Source organism: Tachysurus vachellii, chromosome 16 (genome assembly GCF_030014155.1).
Source record: "Tachysurus vachellii isolate PV-2020 chromosome 16, HZAU_Pvac_v1, whole genome shotgun sequence".
NCBI lineage: Eukaryota > Metazoa > Chordata > Actinopteri > Siluriformes > Bagridae > Tachysurus > Tachysurus vachellii.
Window position 1 is genome coordinate 7,303,912 of NC_083475.1, and position 19,271 is coordinate 7,323,182.

Below are 19,271 nucleotides of genomic sequence, written 5' to 3' on the forward strand. Positions count from 1 at the left end.
CTGAAAAAAGATCATGAGAAAGCTTACCAGGTACAACCTATGGTGCTTGTATAAAAATAACCAATAAAGTGCTTGCCTTTAAACAATTTCACTGGCTCTCATGTGAAAGTCAAGAGGAAATTCAACATTGCTAAATTTGCCCCTTACCATGACCTTTAGCTAGTCGGAAATGTTTACAGTGAGTTAAGCAAATTTCTGTATGTGTGTGTTCACATTAGTGAGTCATCAGTTTTCTTGTGAAAGGAGTAAAAATGAGTACTTTGAATTATCAGCTGAGTTTGAGTTTTTGAGTTTTTTAGATTCATTCATTCATTTTCTACCGCTTATCCAAACTACCTCGGGTCACGGGGAGCCTGTGCCTATCTCAGGCGTCATCGGGCATCAAGGCAGGATACACCCTGGACGGAGTGCCAACCCATCATAGGGCACACACACACTCTCATTCACTCACACAATCACACACTACGGACAATTTTCCAGAGATGCCAATCAACCTACCATGCATGTCTTTGGACCGGGGGAGGAAACCGGAGTACCCGGAGGAAACCCCCGAGGCACGGGGAGAACATGCAAACTCCACACACACAAGGTGGAGGCGGGAATCGAACCCCCATCCCTGGAGGTATGAGGCGAAGATGCTAACCACTAAGCCATAGTGCCCCCAGTTTTTTAGATTATGGCAGCTAAATTGAAAGAAATTGAGAGCTGTACACATGTTCCACACACATTTTACGCATGCTTGGTCAGCGTGTGTGTTGTGAGAAATCACATGACATGTCTCAGGCCAAATCTTTAGAAAATCTTCGTTAATTTAGAAAAATTGCATACTACTCAGAAAACTTGTGGAGTTCTGAGTCTGTGTTAATTTATGTAATTGTGAAATTGAAATTTCCTTGATAGACTGAATCAAACCATATACCATAATCTGTCATTTCATTTCATAAAGCAGTGTGCTTTCTTTGACAAATATAATGTAAGGTCTTTAGACGGTACAGAAGGAATCCTAATGCTGAAGGCAGGAGGGAGGGACGTTGTAAAAATTCTCTCAGGTGCTATCGCCAGGCAACAGTGATCCACTTTACTCCCTTTGCTTTGTGACCTGGGTGAAACTGTCATCTCACCTGTAAGCGATCTGCGTTCTTTGGGTTATTTTTGCGTGACAGTGTGGATACCAAGATTTTCTGATGCCCCCAAGAATGAGTAAATGAGTAAATGACTGGTTGCAGTTTGCTTAGGTTTAGTTCTGTTGGTAATAGGTTTATATTATTATGGATTGTATGTGGATAATTACTTATGCATAGACATGATTCCATGCTTCGTCTGCGTCTTTTTGAGAAAACAAAATGTTCATCCTGGTAATGGCCTTGACTATATTTGTCTTATGTATATGAAAACTTCTGCACTTAGTTGTATGATCAGATAAGCACAAATAAACATGAGAGAAACCCTCACGGTCCCAACGTAGCATACATCCGTGATGACGGATACTAAGGTAAACGAAAGTCTAGGATTGAATAAAAAAAATTTAAGTCTTCTTCAGTTCAGTTCTTTGTTGGAAAACAGCTAAACGGCACAGAAGATGGAGAGCCATGTGCTGTTTCGGCTAAGCTCTCTCATCTGTTTTAGCACAAACACGTTAAACCTTATTGCTTTTTTTTGCTTTCGGTATTAAGTAAAGGATTTTGTCACTAAACAAAATTTTTTTTTGGGAGGGGATAACAACAATAATAGTTGTAGTAGAATCAATCAATCAATGAGACAAAAGTTTATCTTCCTTTTTTTCCCCAAAATGCAAATTCAATATCTATAATACATGGGGAAGCTACTTTGTAAAATACGTCTCTATAAGATTTAATGGTGTTAATAGGCGTTGTTAATAATAACAACAATAAGTACGAAAGACTGCCTGTTATAGTGCCTATATTTCTAGGAAACTCATGTGGACCGGAAGCGCCTAGGATCACCGACGCGCATGCGCAACAAGTTTTTTTTTTGTATTTTGGAGAAGTTGAGCAGAGCAGAGAAGAGAAGGAAGGAAGGAAGGAGGGGCAGAACTGCCTCGCCTACTGGGTGGTCGTGAAGTTGGTTAAGAGGTTCTACATGCAAATGATGGCCCACTGTGGTGGGGAGCGTGTGCGTGTGCGTGTCTGTGCGCTGCTGGTCCGCTCTTAATGCGCGCGCGGCACAGTGTTGGAGACGAAGGGAAAGGCCCAGAGAGGGAGAAGGTGGGGATGATGTAGAGACCCTGATGCTTGGTTTTAAAGTGTCTGTTTCTCTCTCTCTTCTTCTTTCTCTTCGTCCCCCTGCCGCAGTCACTTTGATACTAAAGTAAACTAAACATGGAGTTGTTGTGCCACGAAAAGGAACGCGTCGTCAAGGCTCTGCTGGACCCCAGCGTTTACAGCGACGACAGAGTGCTGCAGAACCTCCTGACGGTCGAGGACGCGTTTCTCCCACAAGCTTCTTATTTCCAGTGCGTGCAGAAAGAAGTACAGCCTTACATGAGGAGGATAGTCGCCACTTGGATGTTGGAGGTTGGTGGTTGGATGCTTTCTGTCTGTCTCTCTGTCTGTCTCTCTCTCTCTGTCTGTCTGTCTGTCTCTCTCTCACTCTCTCTGTCTGTCTGTCTCTCTCTCACTCTGTCTGTCTGTCTGTCTCTCTCTCACTCTGTCTGTCTGTCTCTCTCACTCTATCTGTGTGTGTATGTGTGTGTGTTTACCATCTCTTTCTATAAATAATTTTTAACTCATTAAATAGTGCCATGGTACATTGCATGAGAGACCTTTCTGATAGTTAAGGGTTTAACTGTTTTTTGTTTATTTTTTTATTCTTTTTAATCCTTATTTGTAGTGTTACAGTAACACAAGCTCACTGTCACCCCCTGTCACTCGTTTTATACACAATCTACAGGCCAATTAAGATCCTGAGGGCGGGGCTTTGTGAAGATTGACAGGAATAGGGGAGAGAGGAAAAATAATAGTTTCAATGGTAGTAAACACATAACTGTTAAAGAACTAATCTTGAGAAGATGAACAGAGAAATATTAAATGTATAGTAAATTTCTGCCATTGAATCTCTTTTTAATATTTTAGGCTGAAGCTTCCAACATCATACAGAAGTGATGAAATCTCCTAAAGTTATGCTTAGTGTGTTGAGTAAGCTTTTAAAAATGTTGAGTTTTTTCTGCATTTATAAAACATACACCTCCAGCGGCAGAGGAAAAGGCTAGTGTAACGTCAGGCTGCAATTTCCTTTCTTTAAAATCCTTTTCAACTTGACAAAGCACCAAAGCAGCTGTGTGGGTGTTTGCAGCTTTGCGGTCTTGTACGACTCCAGCATAACTTCCTATGCTGAGTCATAAATAAATGAATTGTCTTCAGTGAGAAGTTGTTTTCCTCCTTCAAGAACAACATTCAACATGACCACTTGGCAGATTAGCAGAGAGCTGTTTATGTTTTTCATTGTGGAGGATTTTGTAGAAGCCCGACACATAATTAGTGGAAATGAATGAGTGTTTCGGTTAGTTTTGACAGACACTATGTTCCTTGTTTCCACAGGTTTGTGAAGAAGAGGAGTGTGAGGAAGAAGTTTTCCCTCTGGCTGTCAATTACCTGGACCGATTTCTTTCTGCCATGCCAACCAAAAAGTCCTGTTTGCAGCTTCTTGGTGCCGTCTGCGTTTTCCTGGCGTCCAAACTGATATCGTCCCGGCCCATCTCCGCCAAAAAACTCTGTCTTCACACGGACAACTCCATCACGTCACAAGAGCTGCTGGTAAGACCTGGTGTTGTATGTATAGGCTTGACACTTATGTCTTGACCGATATCTATGTAAATCCTGCGCTAATGTTTTTAAATTTCTCTGAATATTGCTGAGTTTCCTGGAGCGATTGACTTGATCATGTTCTTAATCTAAAGTGTTTTTGTTTCTAGCCCCTTTTCCACTGTATGGTAGAGTTGGGACTTGCGTTATCTTTTAATCAAAATAATGTTTTCTCTACAATGCTTGATTAAAATAATCTATGCAAAATGGCTGCACTGCAGCATACATAACAAATGGCTGCTTTCTGAGGACCGTCTCCAAATTAGATTAGATTAGATTCAACTTTATTGTCATTGTGCAAGGTACATGTACAGAGCCAATGAAATGCAGTTGACCGTGTGTTCATCCGTTAGTTGGGTTGATTGTGTCGGAGTTTCCCGCTTATCTGTGCTTGTTTTTTTTTTTTTTCCTGTTTTATTTATTTTATTATATATATATATATTTTTTTACAGCAGACCACTAGCAGCTTTTGTGACATTGCTGACACAGCCTCACCTCACACAGCCCTAATGCAGGTCCTGCTCAAGACATTTTAAAAATTGAGCTAGTTAAGGTCTGGACCTCGTTTGTGAAAAGTCACAAACAAGTTTAAAATTTGGATAAACACGTTCCTGACTACACTGTTGTGCTGGTGTAGTGAGATTAATCAAGACATGCTGTTCCCATAATGCAGCTGGGTATAAAAAAGGCCTCCAGTGTAAACCTCAGTTAGTTCACATGCATATCCAGAAGTACACTTGCCCATAAAAGCCTCTCACAACACCGTGCTTGAGATACCATTTTATGTGCTCGTTTCACAGGTCCTCGCTCTACCTATTAAAAGATATTATTCGAATACCATGCACTGTTTTGCTGCCATTGCTATGGTGATGTGAACAACTTATTGAACGTCCAGGCAGAGGAATGCAGCCTGACAAAACTAGGCTTGCCTGTTAGTTTTGTGTGTGTGTGTCTGTGTGTTGCCTTCCTGACCTCATTAATATTTACTTTTTTGCTCTCATTTAACATCATCCTCTATGAACATGTGCAAAGTTGTAGACAGATAGCAAAAGTAATGGCACCCAGTTCCTGAATGTTCCGATCCCGGACACGTCACTGTTCATTATTACATACCTATTTTTATTGCAGGTTTTCTCTATATAACGGATTTGGGTCTGGACACGTCGTGTGATGGCATCGCCACCCACATTCATCCAAATCACGCATCTATTTACGTGTTTGCTACAGCTCTCATAGGAAGTCATTACAGATGTGTCTAAAAGAAGAGCCCTCTGCTTGCAATTTCACCAATTCAAGTAGTTTTCCACAAATAACAAAAAAAAAATCTCGAAAAGCATTTTAAGCCGCAACTATCACAAAAAAACCTCTCTGTGAAATCATGGAGGACATGAATACTACTGTGTAGGCAATGTGTGGTCTTCAGATTCACCACAAGCTCTTTCAGTTGTACAGAGACTGCAGTGAGAAAGTGAACCGAAAAAATGATTTTGTTGGAACTGCACATATAAAAGGGAAACCAATGTATTGTGTCCGTAAATGAGCGCAGACCACAAACGCAGAGATGTAATGGGAAAATGAGAGGCTGCATGTCCTATAACAATAGACCTGTTTTTTTTTTTTTTAACATAATCATAAAGCATGTTTCATGTTGAAATGCATGGACAAGGATGGCACTGTGATTAACACCTCAACCTACGGTAATTAAAGCACTTGCTCTTGATGCTTAATCGTTTTAAAGTATCCACAGGAAATGACAACGCAAGTAATTTTATCATGTCTTTCGAGTGAATTGAATCTGATGGCGTGGTAGAATCGGTCCAAGGGTTAGTTCACCTTATTTTTTTGTATTTAGTGGTTATAACCTTTTATACTGGGCTGATGACAGGAAAGCAGCAAGCAGCAGCTGTGTCAATGGAAACAGAAAAGCCGCTGAGTGTCTTTTGCAGAGATGTCGAGATGCATAAGGCAGCGCAGTGTCTGCACGGTGCGTGGGTGAAGTGGAGCAGTGGAAATGTGAGAGGCTGACTCAGTCAGTCCCATCCTTCTGCCAAATCGAAAAGGTCTTTTCTGTATTGTTTCAATTCCTCCTCTGTTTAATTACTCTTTACACTTTAAAAGACCGTATTTTTGGGCTTTACTGCAGTTTGAATACATGTATCAGAATGCACAAATGCCGTGAACTGATGTGCTTATAAAGGAGTGTGTGAAATCCGACGAGTCCGGGAAAATGTGTGTAAGTTCACGTGCGGTGTTAATAAGTAGCCTCATGTTGTTTGTTAGCATGTAACAGATTAGAGAGGTGGGGAAAATGGAAAGAACCTGGGCAAAACATGCTGTAAGGGACTTGAGACAGTGTGCTGAAGGTTGATCTCCAAAACGTGTGTATGTAAATCACATGTGAGTAAACTGTCCTCTCATTGGTCAGATTTCACCTGTTTATGTGCACGGCTCAAGCTGGATAGTCAGCAGCTCGTTGACTTTATAGAGACTTTCCTTTAAACTGTAGTTGTTATAAATGTTCAGTTTTGATAGAATCATGGTTTCATCAGGATGTTTTTTTTAGTTCACCTGGTTTAGGGAACAGTGGTTACACACCATTTTAAACCGAAGAGGCATGATTTGTTTACTCACATTCACCCACTATTCATGTTGCACACCATTAGCTTACCCTATGTAACACAGTTCCCATCATGCATTGCTATACAGGTTGGTTTGATTGTCCGTTAGGTCAAGTTGATTTCCCACTACAAACAAACTGCAGATCCGGGCATGATTTCTGTGTTTGTATACATGTCTAAACAAACCGAACCAAATAAATAAAAGGCACCAGGTTTAAGCTTGGTGTGAAAACTCCCTTAGACCGATCCAGTCAAACCCAGAACTCAATCCAGTGAAAAATCTTTAGCAAGACTTTTAATCACTGTTAATCAACTGTCTCTGTCGGGTCTCACAATCTTGGTTCTACCAAATACTTTTAAATAGCCTTTGTATCCCAGTTACAGATCACTTGCATATACAAGTCTTAGACGTATTGTGGAAATCTTCCTGTGGGTAGAAATCCCAGTGAAGACCATTACACATCCAGGTTGTGACACTACTGTTCTTGTGTCACTGGAAACACACCACACCATCAGAAATTCACATCACCTGAATATCAAACACTTCTAGTTCACATATCCTCACTTACTCTTTATTAACCCCAGTGTCGAGATCAAATGTCTTGCCATTCTCTGGAGGATTGTGTATACAAATACATTTCTAGCCACATGCAGGATTGACACTTTCCCTGTGGTCTCTTAAATATGCATTATGTATATTTATTTAGCAAGAGACGGTTTCTAATAGTCGGAATAGCACTGGTTGAACCAATATTTGATTTTATTTATTTATTTATTTTAGTTTGACTCTCCTCTTCCCCAACTCATGCACACACAGCTGCGTCAACCAGATCCAATGGTGGTTCAGCTGTTGTTAGCATGCTAATACACAAAATCCAGCTCATAATGATTAATAAGGATGTTCACAAGTGTGGTCACTGTCCTTTTTTGTAATGAGGGGAAAATCTTGTTGAATTGTTTTGGTAAAAAGCCATCCAGTCAAACAGTTGAAAGCTTTATGCAGCTTGACTCTGCATAACACTCCAGGAGCAACATGGCTAATTATGCATAGGAAGCATAATTATCTTCATAGGAAGCAATCATACATAACTTCATCCCCTCCATCTTGGATAAGCATCGGCATGACTTTACCTTGTGTCTTAAGTTTGTTTTTGTTTTTTTGTTTTTTTTTGAAGCACAGACTGATTGCCGAAATGAAGGTGCCGATTGTGGAGGCAGAGGGATACATTGGATATCTGATTCCTTCATAAACGTTCTGAACCATTTGAGCATCAACGACTCGATAAGAAGTTTATAGTGGTTTAAGCTACACTGTTTAAGCTACACTTTATTGTCAGAAGCAATTCTGAGTCATGAGCAATACAAAACCATGCGCGTTTATTTCTGTATTAAACTAATTCAATAAAAATTTTAACGAGCAGAGGTTTAATATTGTAAACAAAACATGCTACAGGTTTGCTGTGTCTTAAAAATAAAGAAATGCTTTTATTTAGATTTCTGTTCAAATAAATGTAAGAAATAGAGCTCCAAAGTCGGTTAAAATGGTCGCCCTCGATCTCTGGTGCTGTAGATTGCAGCCCTGTGGTAGTGGTGTCATCTTGTAAGGTGCTTGAGAGCCTTGTTTTAACCGTTATAACATGGTTGCCTCACTGCATACACAAGCTATAATGCTAGTCAGTCGTTTTGGTATGGAGTTTCACAAGTTCAGATAATTCCTAGTAAAGGTGCAGACTCTCCACGAAAGAGTGTGAACATGTGTCCAGCGTGTCGGCTGTATGATGTAACCCTGTGGGTTGTGTAGATTGGGACCTCTGGTGTTCAAACAGTGGAAGTTCTTTAGATGTAATTTCCATGATGCAAGTTGCACATTTCCACATCACTTTAAGAATTGTGTTATGATGCATCATTACACCCCTAGTTACTCAGCAGCTCTGCTTCTTTGCACCTTATTGTCATATTTGGTTTAGTGTACTAAGAAATTTAACGAACATTGATAAACCACTCCAGCCAGTATAGAGTCTAGAAGCGGGGCTTAATGTACATGGGCAAGTTCAATGTAGTTCATCTCGTAATTGCTGTTCAAAGCACCATTACACAACATGCACTGTTTAGTCGATTGCTATAGTGATGTGAATGCCCTTGTTAATCAGATCTAACTTTGCGAATCATAAATTTGAAGAGTGTAAGCAATCCAAGAATAGCATGCCCAAGCTCATTACAGTAGTGAGGCCAGAAAATATCCAGAAGCAGTTTCAAAAATAAACCCATTCTTCTCAGTGTTTATACTGATGCACATATGTTTGAGATGACTAACCGGCCATCGAGTGCCTTCCTCTGTGGTCAGTGGCACTTCCTCCGTTGACTACTTAACAAAAAGAAAAAGCGGAAGCTGCTGCTTTGCCACGCTTGGGGTGTTTCTGTCATGTATATCAGCTGTGGAGAATTTCTCAGAAGTCTGCATGTAGGAAGGAAGTGTGTTTGTTACAAGAGGAAGGGGAGCAAGGTTTTAGTTCAGCCATTATTAGAATAAGGTGGTTTGGACCGCTTGTTGTCCTGACTTCGTCATTTGCCTGTGTTGAAGTTTCAGATGTTTGATTGGTTACGGAATGGAAACTTTCAACCTCGCTGTCCTCACCTGACCTCACGTAGGGTCACTCGAGATCTGCCAGGCTTTATTTATAATACAGTACCGTGCATACAAAATTGTATTGCACAATATTAAATAATAATACAAACTGATTGGCTTATCTGAGATTATGACTTTACTCAGTTTGTGCTATTTAAGCAGAACAGTGGTACAATCAGTGAATCAGTCAGAATCAGAAAACAGTGGATTTTCAATCTTTATAATACAGGAGGTTCATTAATTATTCAAATCTCCTCTGCTTGTGCACACATTATAGAAGTATAGATTATATTTACAAATTTTTTTTTTTATAGCAATTTTACTTCATTTTATTTACTTCTTAGTATTTCTTTTTGAGTGTTGAGTCCTGCTTAAGATTCTTTAAGCTTTGGAAACCTAAATTTAGGTCATTTCAACCATTGTTCCTCCCGGTGTCTTCAGTTCTCTCCTGAGATGTTCTGTGTAGTTTTGGTCTGAGATTTGTCTTGGCCACTCAAGGACAGACAGAGGCTTGTCCAGAACCACTCCAGCAGCATGGGCCGTATGTTTTGGGTTGCTGCTGAAAGTTAAACCTCTGCCCCAGCCTTTCCAGGATATCTTCATGGACCTCTCTGTATTTAGCTCCATTCATCCATTTGTCCATTCTGACCTTGATGCTGTGAAGTATCCCTTGGTGTAGTACAATGCTACCATTTTATGCTTCACTGAATCTTTTTCCTAATGTTCTCGGAGACATTTAAGTGCATGCCCTCTACCTTTCACTTAGGAGGGTCTTCCGTATGTAGCCACTCTACCATAAAGCCTTGATTGATGGACTATGTCTGAGTTGGTGGTTCTGGCAGGTTCTCATATATCTGTGCAGGATTTCTGAAGCTCTGTTCGAGCAGGGTACTGACAAAGTTTAAGAGTCCTGGTTGTTACAAACGTCAACTATCCCACAATGTTGGAACTTCATTCAAGTTGTTCATTCAAATCTTTAGAAATAGGTTTATGCCTTTGCCCAGACTTATTTCTCACCATATTCTGGCTCCCGAGGTCCTTGGGCTTCAATGCTTGGTTTTTGGTTTAACCTGCATTGTAAATTGTACTCTCAGGTGTGTGCGTTTAAATGATATAAAAGATGTATAGTTAATAAAATTTGATGGAGGTGAACTGTAATCAAGTTCTAGAGACATTTTGAGTTAATGAAAGCAAACAGGACGTATCTGAGCTCGTCTACAAGTGCCTTCAGCCAGGGGGTCCTGGCTAAGTCCCTAAAGGTCCCTTAGGTTTTCTATCTATCTATCTATCTATCTATCTATCTATCTATATATATATATATATATAATATATATGGCTAAAAATGTATAGACGATATAAAACTTTGTATTTTATTTATTTTAAAACTTTGTATTTCTGTCATCTCTCTTTTACAGAACTGGGAACTGATCGTTCTGGGAAAATTGAAGTGGAACCTGGCGGCTGTCACACCTCACGACTTCATAGAGCATATCCTGCTCAAGCTCCCCTTACCTAAGGACAGAGTGAAGCTGATTCGAAAACACGCACAGACTTTCATTGCCCTTTGTGCCACAGGTACTACAAGTAGAAATACACAGACATTTTATACATACTGAAAATAACACTTCAGTTGGGTATATTGGAGATTTCCCTAATTTACCAGGGGTGTTTTGGTAAGCAGTCAACTTGTGCAGCCAGAAATTAGGTCATATGTACCAGCTGTTTATGCCCATACTGTTACACCAACTAACACAAACCAGGGCTCACAACCGGGGGTATAATTGTTGTTTGACACAACAAGAGTGCAGAAGTGGAGCAGTTTCTGGTTCTGGTTTAAAATGTGCCATAAATCAGTCATTAAATTCTGAAAATTGTTTCCTGGGGCTCAATCATTCCCCACATATCATATTCTGACAAATCACATGTAATTTTTTTTATTTTGCCAACCCTGGATGCATAGTTTAGTTAAAGCATAATCCATTTTCAGATTATACAGGGACAAAGCTTGGTTCATTGAGGTTATTGATTATACCCAAGCCACTCTGTCGGCTCCCTGTGACCCGGGTAGTTCGGCTAAGCGGTAGGAAATGAGTGAGTGAGAATATAGTTTACATGAGAATTAGCAATTACTGGGGTTGCAATGATGCACACCAGTCATGATTCAGTTCATGATATGTGCTTTGCTGTTTGATTCAACATATTTGAAACAGTACCCAGAATATGTATTTAGCTCCATTCATCCATTTGTCAGTTCTGATGCTTAATGCTGGAGGCTCTCCGTGTGACCAGAGATTATCTGTACTGTATGTTTTAACACTATGGGAATGGGACCTCTGGTGGTCAAGCAGTGCAACTGCATTAGACGCTTCACTTACTGATTGCTGATTTCTGCAATGAACATCATGGCATTAGTCATCAGGTCCTAATGTTTCATTTCACCCCTAACACTGTATTATCCACACTGTTGTGCTGCTGTTGTTCCTGGTCACTTTAAACCAGCTGACTAGTTCCGTTTGACTGAGAATATAGTCTTCATTAATAATTTGATCCATGACCTAAACATTCAGCAGGTCCCTTATTATTAGTAGTAGTATTGTTTGGTGTGTTCAGTTAACAAGCCAGAAGTTTAGGGGGTGGTGGAAAAACCGGCTGCAGCAGATTTTTTTGTCGACGTGAAACAGAGCATTGTTTGTTTCTTATCTCACACTTTATGTGAACAGCAGCTTCCACAATGTCACAATGTGACATCTCCTAGTCGTGAATGAAGCATTGTATCATGCATCTGGTGTCATGATGGTAATAGACCTGTAGGCTTTTAGTTCATAATGTAGATTATGCTGTCAGGGTTGGAAATCCAGTTGCAAAAGAAAAGCAAAAAGATTGCACAGCTTGGCTTGTGCTGCATCCATGCAGTAACTCTGAACACTTAAATATTTTTTCCCTAATATGGCAGCAGAAAACTGAGGGTCGCTCTCCTTTATACAGCCCGTCTTAGACGAGTAGGGAAGTAAGCCTTTTTCTGGAGGCCTTATCTTATTTTTGTGTCAGTGGGAATAGTTTCCTGCTTTGGGTGTGTTCCTGCAGGCCCGCGTCTATTCATAAAGCCTATAAACCGAGCGAGAGACGGCCACAGCAAAGAGCCGCTTCACTGCTTTTGGGAGTAAATGTAAATGTTTGGGGTTTTCTTTTCGTGTTTGGATATGAAGTTCTCATGGCATGAGACGCAGCCCACGGCACAGCTGACTTATTCTGGGTGTTTATCTAAGCCTGTCCATCACATCCTCCACGGCCTCTGAGAAAAGTAACGCCGATTTGTAACTTAAATTCGATGTATAAAGGTAAAGGGTAGTGATGTAGCTAGCGTTTGTGTTCAGTTTTCCCAGTGTCTGTCTGCTTAAAGCTGAACAGATGACAGAAAGAAAACCCTTCAAATATGTGTGAGGGCGGAGGTGGACAGGCGAAGGCTCTACTCTGTTTTTCTAATTACAGCTGCATCTTTGAGAAAAGGCAAAGCTGTGGAGATGTGCAAGTCAGGTTGGGGTTCTCAGCTGAATTCGGAGCAGATGTGAGAAATTCTGGAAAGCGATCAAGTCCGTCTCCCTCCCCTGCCCTCTCGCATCTCTCAGACTGGAGGTTATTAGCCTCGTTGTTTGCCTGAAGGGAGCTTTGTCAAGTCACAGGTGGAAGGATTGCTTGCCTTGCGTGCTCTGTTTCATGCCCTCTGATGAATCTCTTTTCAGATCACAGCTTTACGATGTACCCTCCCTCCATGATCGCCACGGGGAGCATCAGCGCGGCGGTGTGCGGACTTCAGATCAACTGCACGGAGAGCAGTGTTTGTGGGGAGAGCGTGACTGAACTGCTGGCCAAAATCACCCATACTGAAGTAGTAAGTGTGTCTCTGTCGCTCTCTCTCTCTCTCTCTCTCTCTCTCTCTGCCTCTCTCTCTCTCTCTCTCTCTCTCTCTCTCTCTCTCTCTCTCTCTCTCTCTCTCTGCCTCTGCCTCTCTCTCTCTGCCTCTGCCTCTCTCTCTCTCTCTCTCTCTCTCTCTCTCTCTCTCTCTCTCTCTCTCTCTCTCTCTGCCCCTCTCTCTCTCTCTCTCTCTCTCTCTCTCTCTGCCCCTCTCTCTCTCTCTCTCTCTCTCTCTGCCTCTCTCTCTCTGCCTCTCTCTCTCTCTGCCTCTCTCTCTCTCTGCCTCTCTCTCTCTCTCTCTCTCTCTCTCTCTGCCTCTCTCTCACAGCCTTTTGCTGGAAATTAAAAAAATATATAAATGAAGTTTCCTATTTTCATCTTAATTCATGTCTTCATTAGGCTTGCAGAAATCATGTCTTTGTTTATAACAGAGAAATATTCTTGACATAGTCACATGTCCTGGGCTTAGCTTTCATTTGTCTCTTCTTTTTTAATGGTCGGTGTGAGATGTTTTTCCTTTGGTTGCATAACCTTACACAGAATTTTAGTTTTAGAAGGTACACCACAATCTTTAGCTGCTTATGAACAATTCTAAAGCTGAATAAATCAGTTCATGCGCTGACTTTCTTCTGGTTCCTTCACTTGATTTCAGGCTCTGAACCAAAGAAGCACAAACTCAAGAGTTTGCTGTGATATAAGTTCTGCCATTCCAGAAAACTCCTCTGAAATACAGCTCTGATGTTTGTGCAATGTTTGGTGACTGTTGGTGTTTCCACTAGTTGCATATTGAAGCTATTTACATTTCATGATGAGAGCCTGTAGGGTTTGGCGGCAGCTCTAGTTGGCAGCTGTATAGTGGTGTGTGTGTGTGTGTGTGTGTGTGTGTGTGTGGGCTTGGAGGTAAATTGCTTGCTTCTTGGTGTGTGTCTGCATCGGGGTGTGTGTGTGTGTGTGTGTGTGAGTAGTGATGGAGGAATGTGTGCGCCGACTTACATTCTTGTGGCCAGACATAGGCCTCCACTTCTCATGGCTAAGGCTTATGGCTCACCGCTCCTCAACCGAAACACACACACACACACACCCTTCCATGCCTCAATTTTTCCCATGTTGTGTTACCTTATAAAGAAACTGTACATTATTGTACCTTTAGCTTTCAGAGCCACAAGGTTTCAGCTTGGAATCAAAAAACCTGCTGAAGCCTGACATCAGACATTGAAGAATGTGGCCATGACCCTGTTTTAAAGCGCAGCGCAGCTCAGGCCCAGGTAGACGTAGTCAGTAGTACAGAAATGCTCCTGAGAGAAAGAGGGCAAGAATGGACCAAAAGGAGCACCAGAAATCACACACTTGTGCACTGTTCTACACCATTATTTTGTATAAACAGTGTGAGTGGTGTGTTCACTCTGAAAACTCCAACAAGAAGAAAACGTGCACTTCCTGAAGCCGGATGATGCACTTATTCCTGAAAAGACAAGTGGGAAATATAGGCCACTTCATGCTCTCAATACGCATGTCTTTCCTTACGTAGTGGAACCGGAGGCGGGGCTACCAAGCTCTGACGCTGGATGGGAAAAAATGTACAAGATGGACGACAAAACACCTCACACGTCTCTTTTAAATCGGTTCACGCAGTGTGGTTCATTACTTTTGACCATTTAAAAGCTTCACAATGTTCTGCTAAAACTAGTGGTGTCTCATTATGTGCATAAGTGCTATTAAAATCCATCCAATAGAGTGCATGGAGTGTAGAATAAGTGCATAGTGAGTAGGACATCATTTGGGATGCAGCTCAAGAGAAAGCTATGCTGAGTGAGAGTTTTGAGAGGATGTATTATTTGTATATACCTGGTATAATGCAACACTCTCCTCTTTCTCCCTTTCAGGATTGTCTGAATTCATGCCAGGAGAAGATCGAGCAACTGTTGGCTAGCAGCCTCAGAGAAAGCCAGCAGCACAAGCATCAGGAGGGCAGGGCCAACAACAAAGAGGCGGAGCCTCAGAGCCAGTCTTGCACCCCGACAGACGTGCGCGACATCAATCTATGATGTCTTTACATGATCGTAACCAGCAGAATTCCTCGATCTGGGGGGGAAAAAAGGAATTTTACGTATCGACTTTATTATAGCTAATAATTTTAAAAATCTATAATATATTCTTATATACATCAGAGTTTAATGTAGTGTGAGAAGTACGTAAAATACAGAACAATATTTTGGAAATTAATAATAAGAATAATAAAGGAGAATTTATGCTTATGTACAAGTATACTTGAAAAACTAAAATTGCTATTATTATTACTATTATTATTTTTTTTTTTTATTATTGTGTTAAAAATATTCTATTTTATGACTATCTGTATTTATCTGAGGGAGACGCGTATTGTGCACGCTAGCCACGTTTCGAGTGAACAGGAAAGCTGCACTGCTGTGAGTGTTGAACCCCCACAACAATTTTTTCAGCCAAATCTATTACCAGCTAAAGACCAAAGTTGCCCCACAGAACAGCGGTGTGTCTGTGAAGGCAGGACTGAGCATTTGTGTAGTGGATGCAGGAAGGAAGAATCCTAGTAAACTCCCATTTGATTTTCGGTTGGACGTTTATAAGTTTTTAGCGCTGGTGAAAGAACAACACTGCAGATTCAGAAGAAGGTTTAGGTTTAGATCAAGTTTCTGTGGGATTCCTGTAAGTAAATAAGGTAGAGAGAAAAGAGGACGTGAGTGACAACGAGAAAGGAAAAGCAAGTCAGTGAAGGTGAGATGGTGGAATCGCAGTAGTGGTGTCGAGACTAAGAGGCTATTTGATGACGTGGACATCAGGACTGTGGCAATGTCTAACCTGTAGAAGTGAATGTGTTTAAAATGTTGGCGCAAGTCCAACGACTTCACACAAGGGATCAGTTATTGATTATTTCTTGCTGAGGCGGGGAGGGAGTTGGGGCAGTTTGTATCACAGGAGGTATCAGGATGTATCGCTCCCCCTTCCTGAATCTCAGTGTGATGGATGAATTAGCTTATAATTCTCAAAGCAAAAAAAGCAAAATCCGACTGCACTTTTTTCATTATTCCAGAATTATTACCATTTACAAGGAAATGAATAGAGCCTATTTTTTTTCCTAATTAGTTCTTTTTTTATTATTCTTAAGTTATTGTTTGTTTTGGGGCTGGTTTCCCATCGTGTTAGGTATACTTGCAGGGTTTACTGGTTAGCGTAACCCAAAGGTAGCAATCGGAAAGTTGCTAAAATCTTAAACCCTCCAATGTTTTTTCCTCCAAAGATTTGCACCGTGCAGGTTTAGATAGCATATTATTAAATTGATCTCGTAGTTTTTGTAGTGGTTTTTAGCGTTGGTGCTGTCTTAACAGCTCATTATTGTAAACGTTTGTATTTTTTTTTTTTTGTTTTTTTGGGGTTTTTTTTTTTGTTTGTTTTGTTTTTGTAAAGCATTTACTTGAATTTCACTCTTGCTGATTCACCTCAATACAATGCATCAACTTATTGCAGTTCAATTTCTATGCAAACATTTATTTAAAAAAGAAAATTTACATTTATGACAAATCTGTGTACAAATACATTATACATTAATTTACATTCCAGAATATTTACATTATATAAGGAATACTGTATTCTTGTGAGACCATATCCACTTCTCTCTCCAGTTTTTTTTTCTATCTTTCTTTAATATTGTTTTCCTTTCATTTGATTCTCTCCGAACATCTTTCGAAATGCTGCTAAAAGAAAAAAAAAAAGAGCTTTTTTTTTTTTTTTTTTGTCTTACACCGACGGAATTGTCTGCGTACGTTCCACTTTGTGTGCTGCTACTACATGATTATTTTTGTATGTTAGCTTGGCTTGATTTTTAAGGACCTTTGGAGTGGAAGGTGAAGCAGGAAGCATGTTCGCACTTGGGTTTCAGGTGCCGACGCTCAGCATCCCATCATGGGCCTTTCTGTACGCCTGCTGCTGTTGTGTTTCTGCTATGAATTTGATTTTTGGCCTCTTGGCAGCAATAAGAAAAACACGAATGCTTGCTGCTTCACTTCTTCATTGTAAGTTGATCAGGGAGCTCCTGGTGCCAGATGTATTGCAGCATTGGCTGCTGTCGTTTTTCTTGTCATTTGTTTTACGTTTGGCTCTCAGATCAGGCCTTGTAAAGTCACTGATGTATGACTTTCAACAATGAGGCCTGTTCACATTCCAGTCCTGATCTGGTGTTTCATCTGTGACAGGAGCAACATATTATACATGCATGTATTCCTGAGGTCTTATTTTTATTTACTTTTTTTAGTTTTGTTTGTTAGTTTTTTTTTTTTAAACTTTCTCCAAAAGGACATTTTCCATTTTTTGTTTTTTTTATAGCTTCGTTATAAACTTAATTGTTTATGCCTTTCCAGATCTTCTCTTACTCCAACTTTCTCTATCATACTCTATTTGGCCACATTCAATTCTATATCTAGTGAAGCTAAATCAGTGTGACCTGAGCAATAAATAATAACTATATCTTTTATACATGGTATATACATTTTGACCTTTTATATGTATTGTTTGCTAAAATTGATTACAGCGTTGTGTTGATGTTATATACTATAATTTTCAATTGAAATCAAAACCAAAGCTTTAGGAAAGATCTAGGAAAAATTTTATTAAAAATGTTCAGGGGTCTTTTCTCTGTTCAATAAAGTTCATCGGGACACAATGCATGTTGTTGAAGTGTGTGTTTGTCTGTAGGTCTGAGATTAAAGGTAGGGTTCGGTGTAGAACCTTTTTACTGCCACACCATCCCGTCTAAGATCCGGATCTAATTTCCAGATTTCATCCATAACACAAGCTCTTTAACTGCTTGCTAATTTCTTCTTATTTTATTTAGTCAGCAGCAGCGAAAGCTTTTTGGAGCGCTGAATTAGTTGATAATGTTGCAAGTCATTTTTAAATAAAATCAACTTGGTTAAACATTTCCAAGGTATTAAAAACAGGGCATTTGTCATACACCAGCTCATCACCAGTTTTGATATCTAATAAAAAGTTTGTGGGCCATTTTAGCAAAGTTTTTTTACGGTAGATTAAAATGTAAAGTTGAACCAATGAAATCATCTGCAGCACACACCTACGTTAACATGTATTACTTACATAAATACATACACACATACTAAAGTCATCAGAAACAAATGCTTTGGTGCTATTTCTGTAAAACATTTCTTCCTGCATGCATACACACTCCCTAGGGTGAAAAAAGTCATTCTCTTTCATTGTAATCCTGCCATCTAGCGGCGAGTGAAGATATCACAGTTAGGAAGGTGTGGAAAAGTAGCCACTTCAATTAAGTCTTTATCTCTTCCATCTTTACATAAATGTAAACAAATGAAAACTCGTGGATTTCTCTATTATTATATAAATTAGATTAATTGGATGAACCTGAATGAAGAATTGACTTGACAGTCAACTGAGTAATGTTGGTACATTACAAATCATGGCATCATGTTTAGTCTGTAGTGTTTAATAAAATCATACCTATATGTCATGCACGGATTAACACGGTTGCATTTCTGCTTATGAACAATATAATATTCATTTTTAACAAAATTTGCTTTGTTACATGTTTATACATTTCTGCAAATCACACAATTAAATTTCAAATGTCTACTAACCAATACATAATTACAAACTAAGTGCAGGCCAAACTTATTAACACTTTTACATACAGTCTATGGTATAAAAAAAAAAGGTGTGTGGGGTTCAGTGGGGTTGAGTCAGAGTCAGGGCTCTGTGCAGGACACTTGGGTTCTTCCACTCCAAAATTAACACACCATGTCTTCATGGAGCTCAGGGGCTTTGTGTACAGGGGCATCGTCATATAGGGACTAGTTACAGGCTCAGTTCCAGTGAGGGGAAATTTAATGCTACAGTAACAGTTTGGAGAAGAAGCACATATGAGAATGATGGTCAGGGTGCACATACAGTACTTTTGGTCATATAGTGTATTAACTCACTAGGTAAATATACAACTAAATAACAAATATGGTCATCTTTAGTAACTGGCCAAGGTCTGGTCAGGGTCACCGTTTTAGTTGAGTCAGTCACAGAAACACCGGCTGTGAGGTGGGAACTGGAATTTACAGGGCACACACACACACACTCACTCTATCACACACACAGTGTTTATGTCCTGCAGTAGTGGTGTGTTCAGGACACACACACACACACACTCACTTACTCACTCTATCACACACACACACACACTCACACATTCCCTCACTCACTCTATCACACACACAGTGTTTATGTCCTGCAGTAGTGGTG

General features: G+C 40.1%; 1 protein-coding gene across 1 annotated transcript; it reads left to right on the forward strand.

Annotated features, from left to right (window-relative positions):
* Window positions 1-2,022: 2,022 nt before the first annotated feature.
* Window positions 2,023-17,670, forward strand: ccnd2b (cyclin D2, b). Its single transcript, XM_060889876.1, has 5 exons — window positions 2,023-2,534; window positions 3,558-3,773; window positions 10,481-10,640; window positions 12,806-12,954; window positions 14,861-17,670. Exons 1-5 carry the CDS (start codon window positions 2,340-2,342, stop codon window positions 15,020-15,022), a joined length of 882 nt encoding a protein of 293 aa, XP_060745859.1. The 5' UTR covers window positions 2,023-2,339; the 3' UTR covers window positions 15,023-17,670.
* The last annotated feature ends 1,601 nt before the right edge of the window (window positions 17,671-19,271 follow it).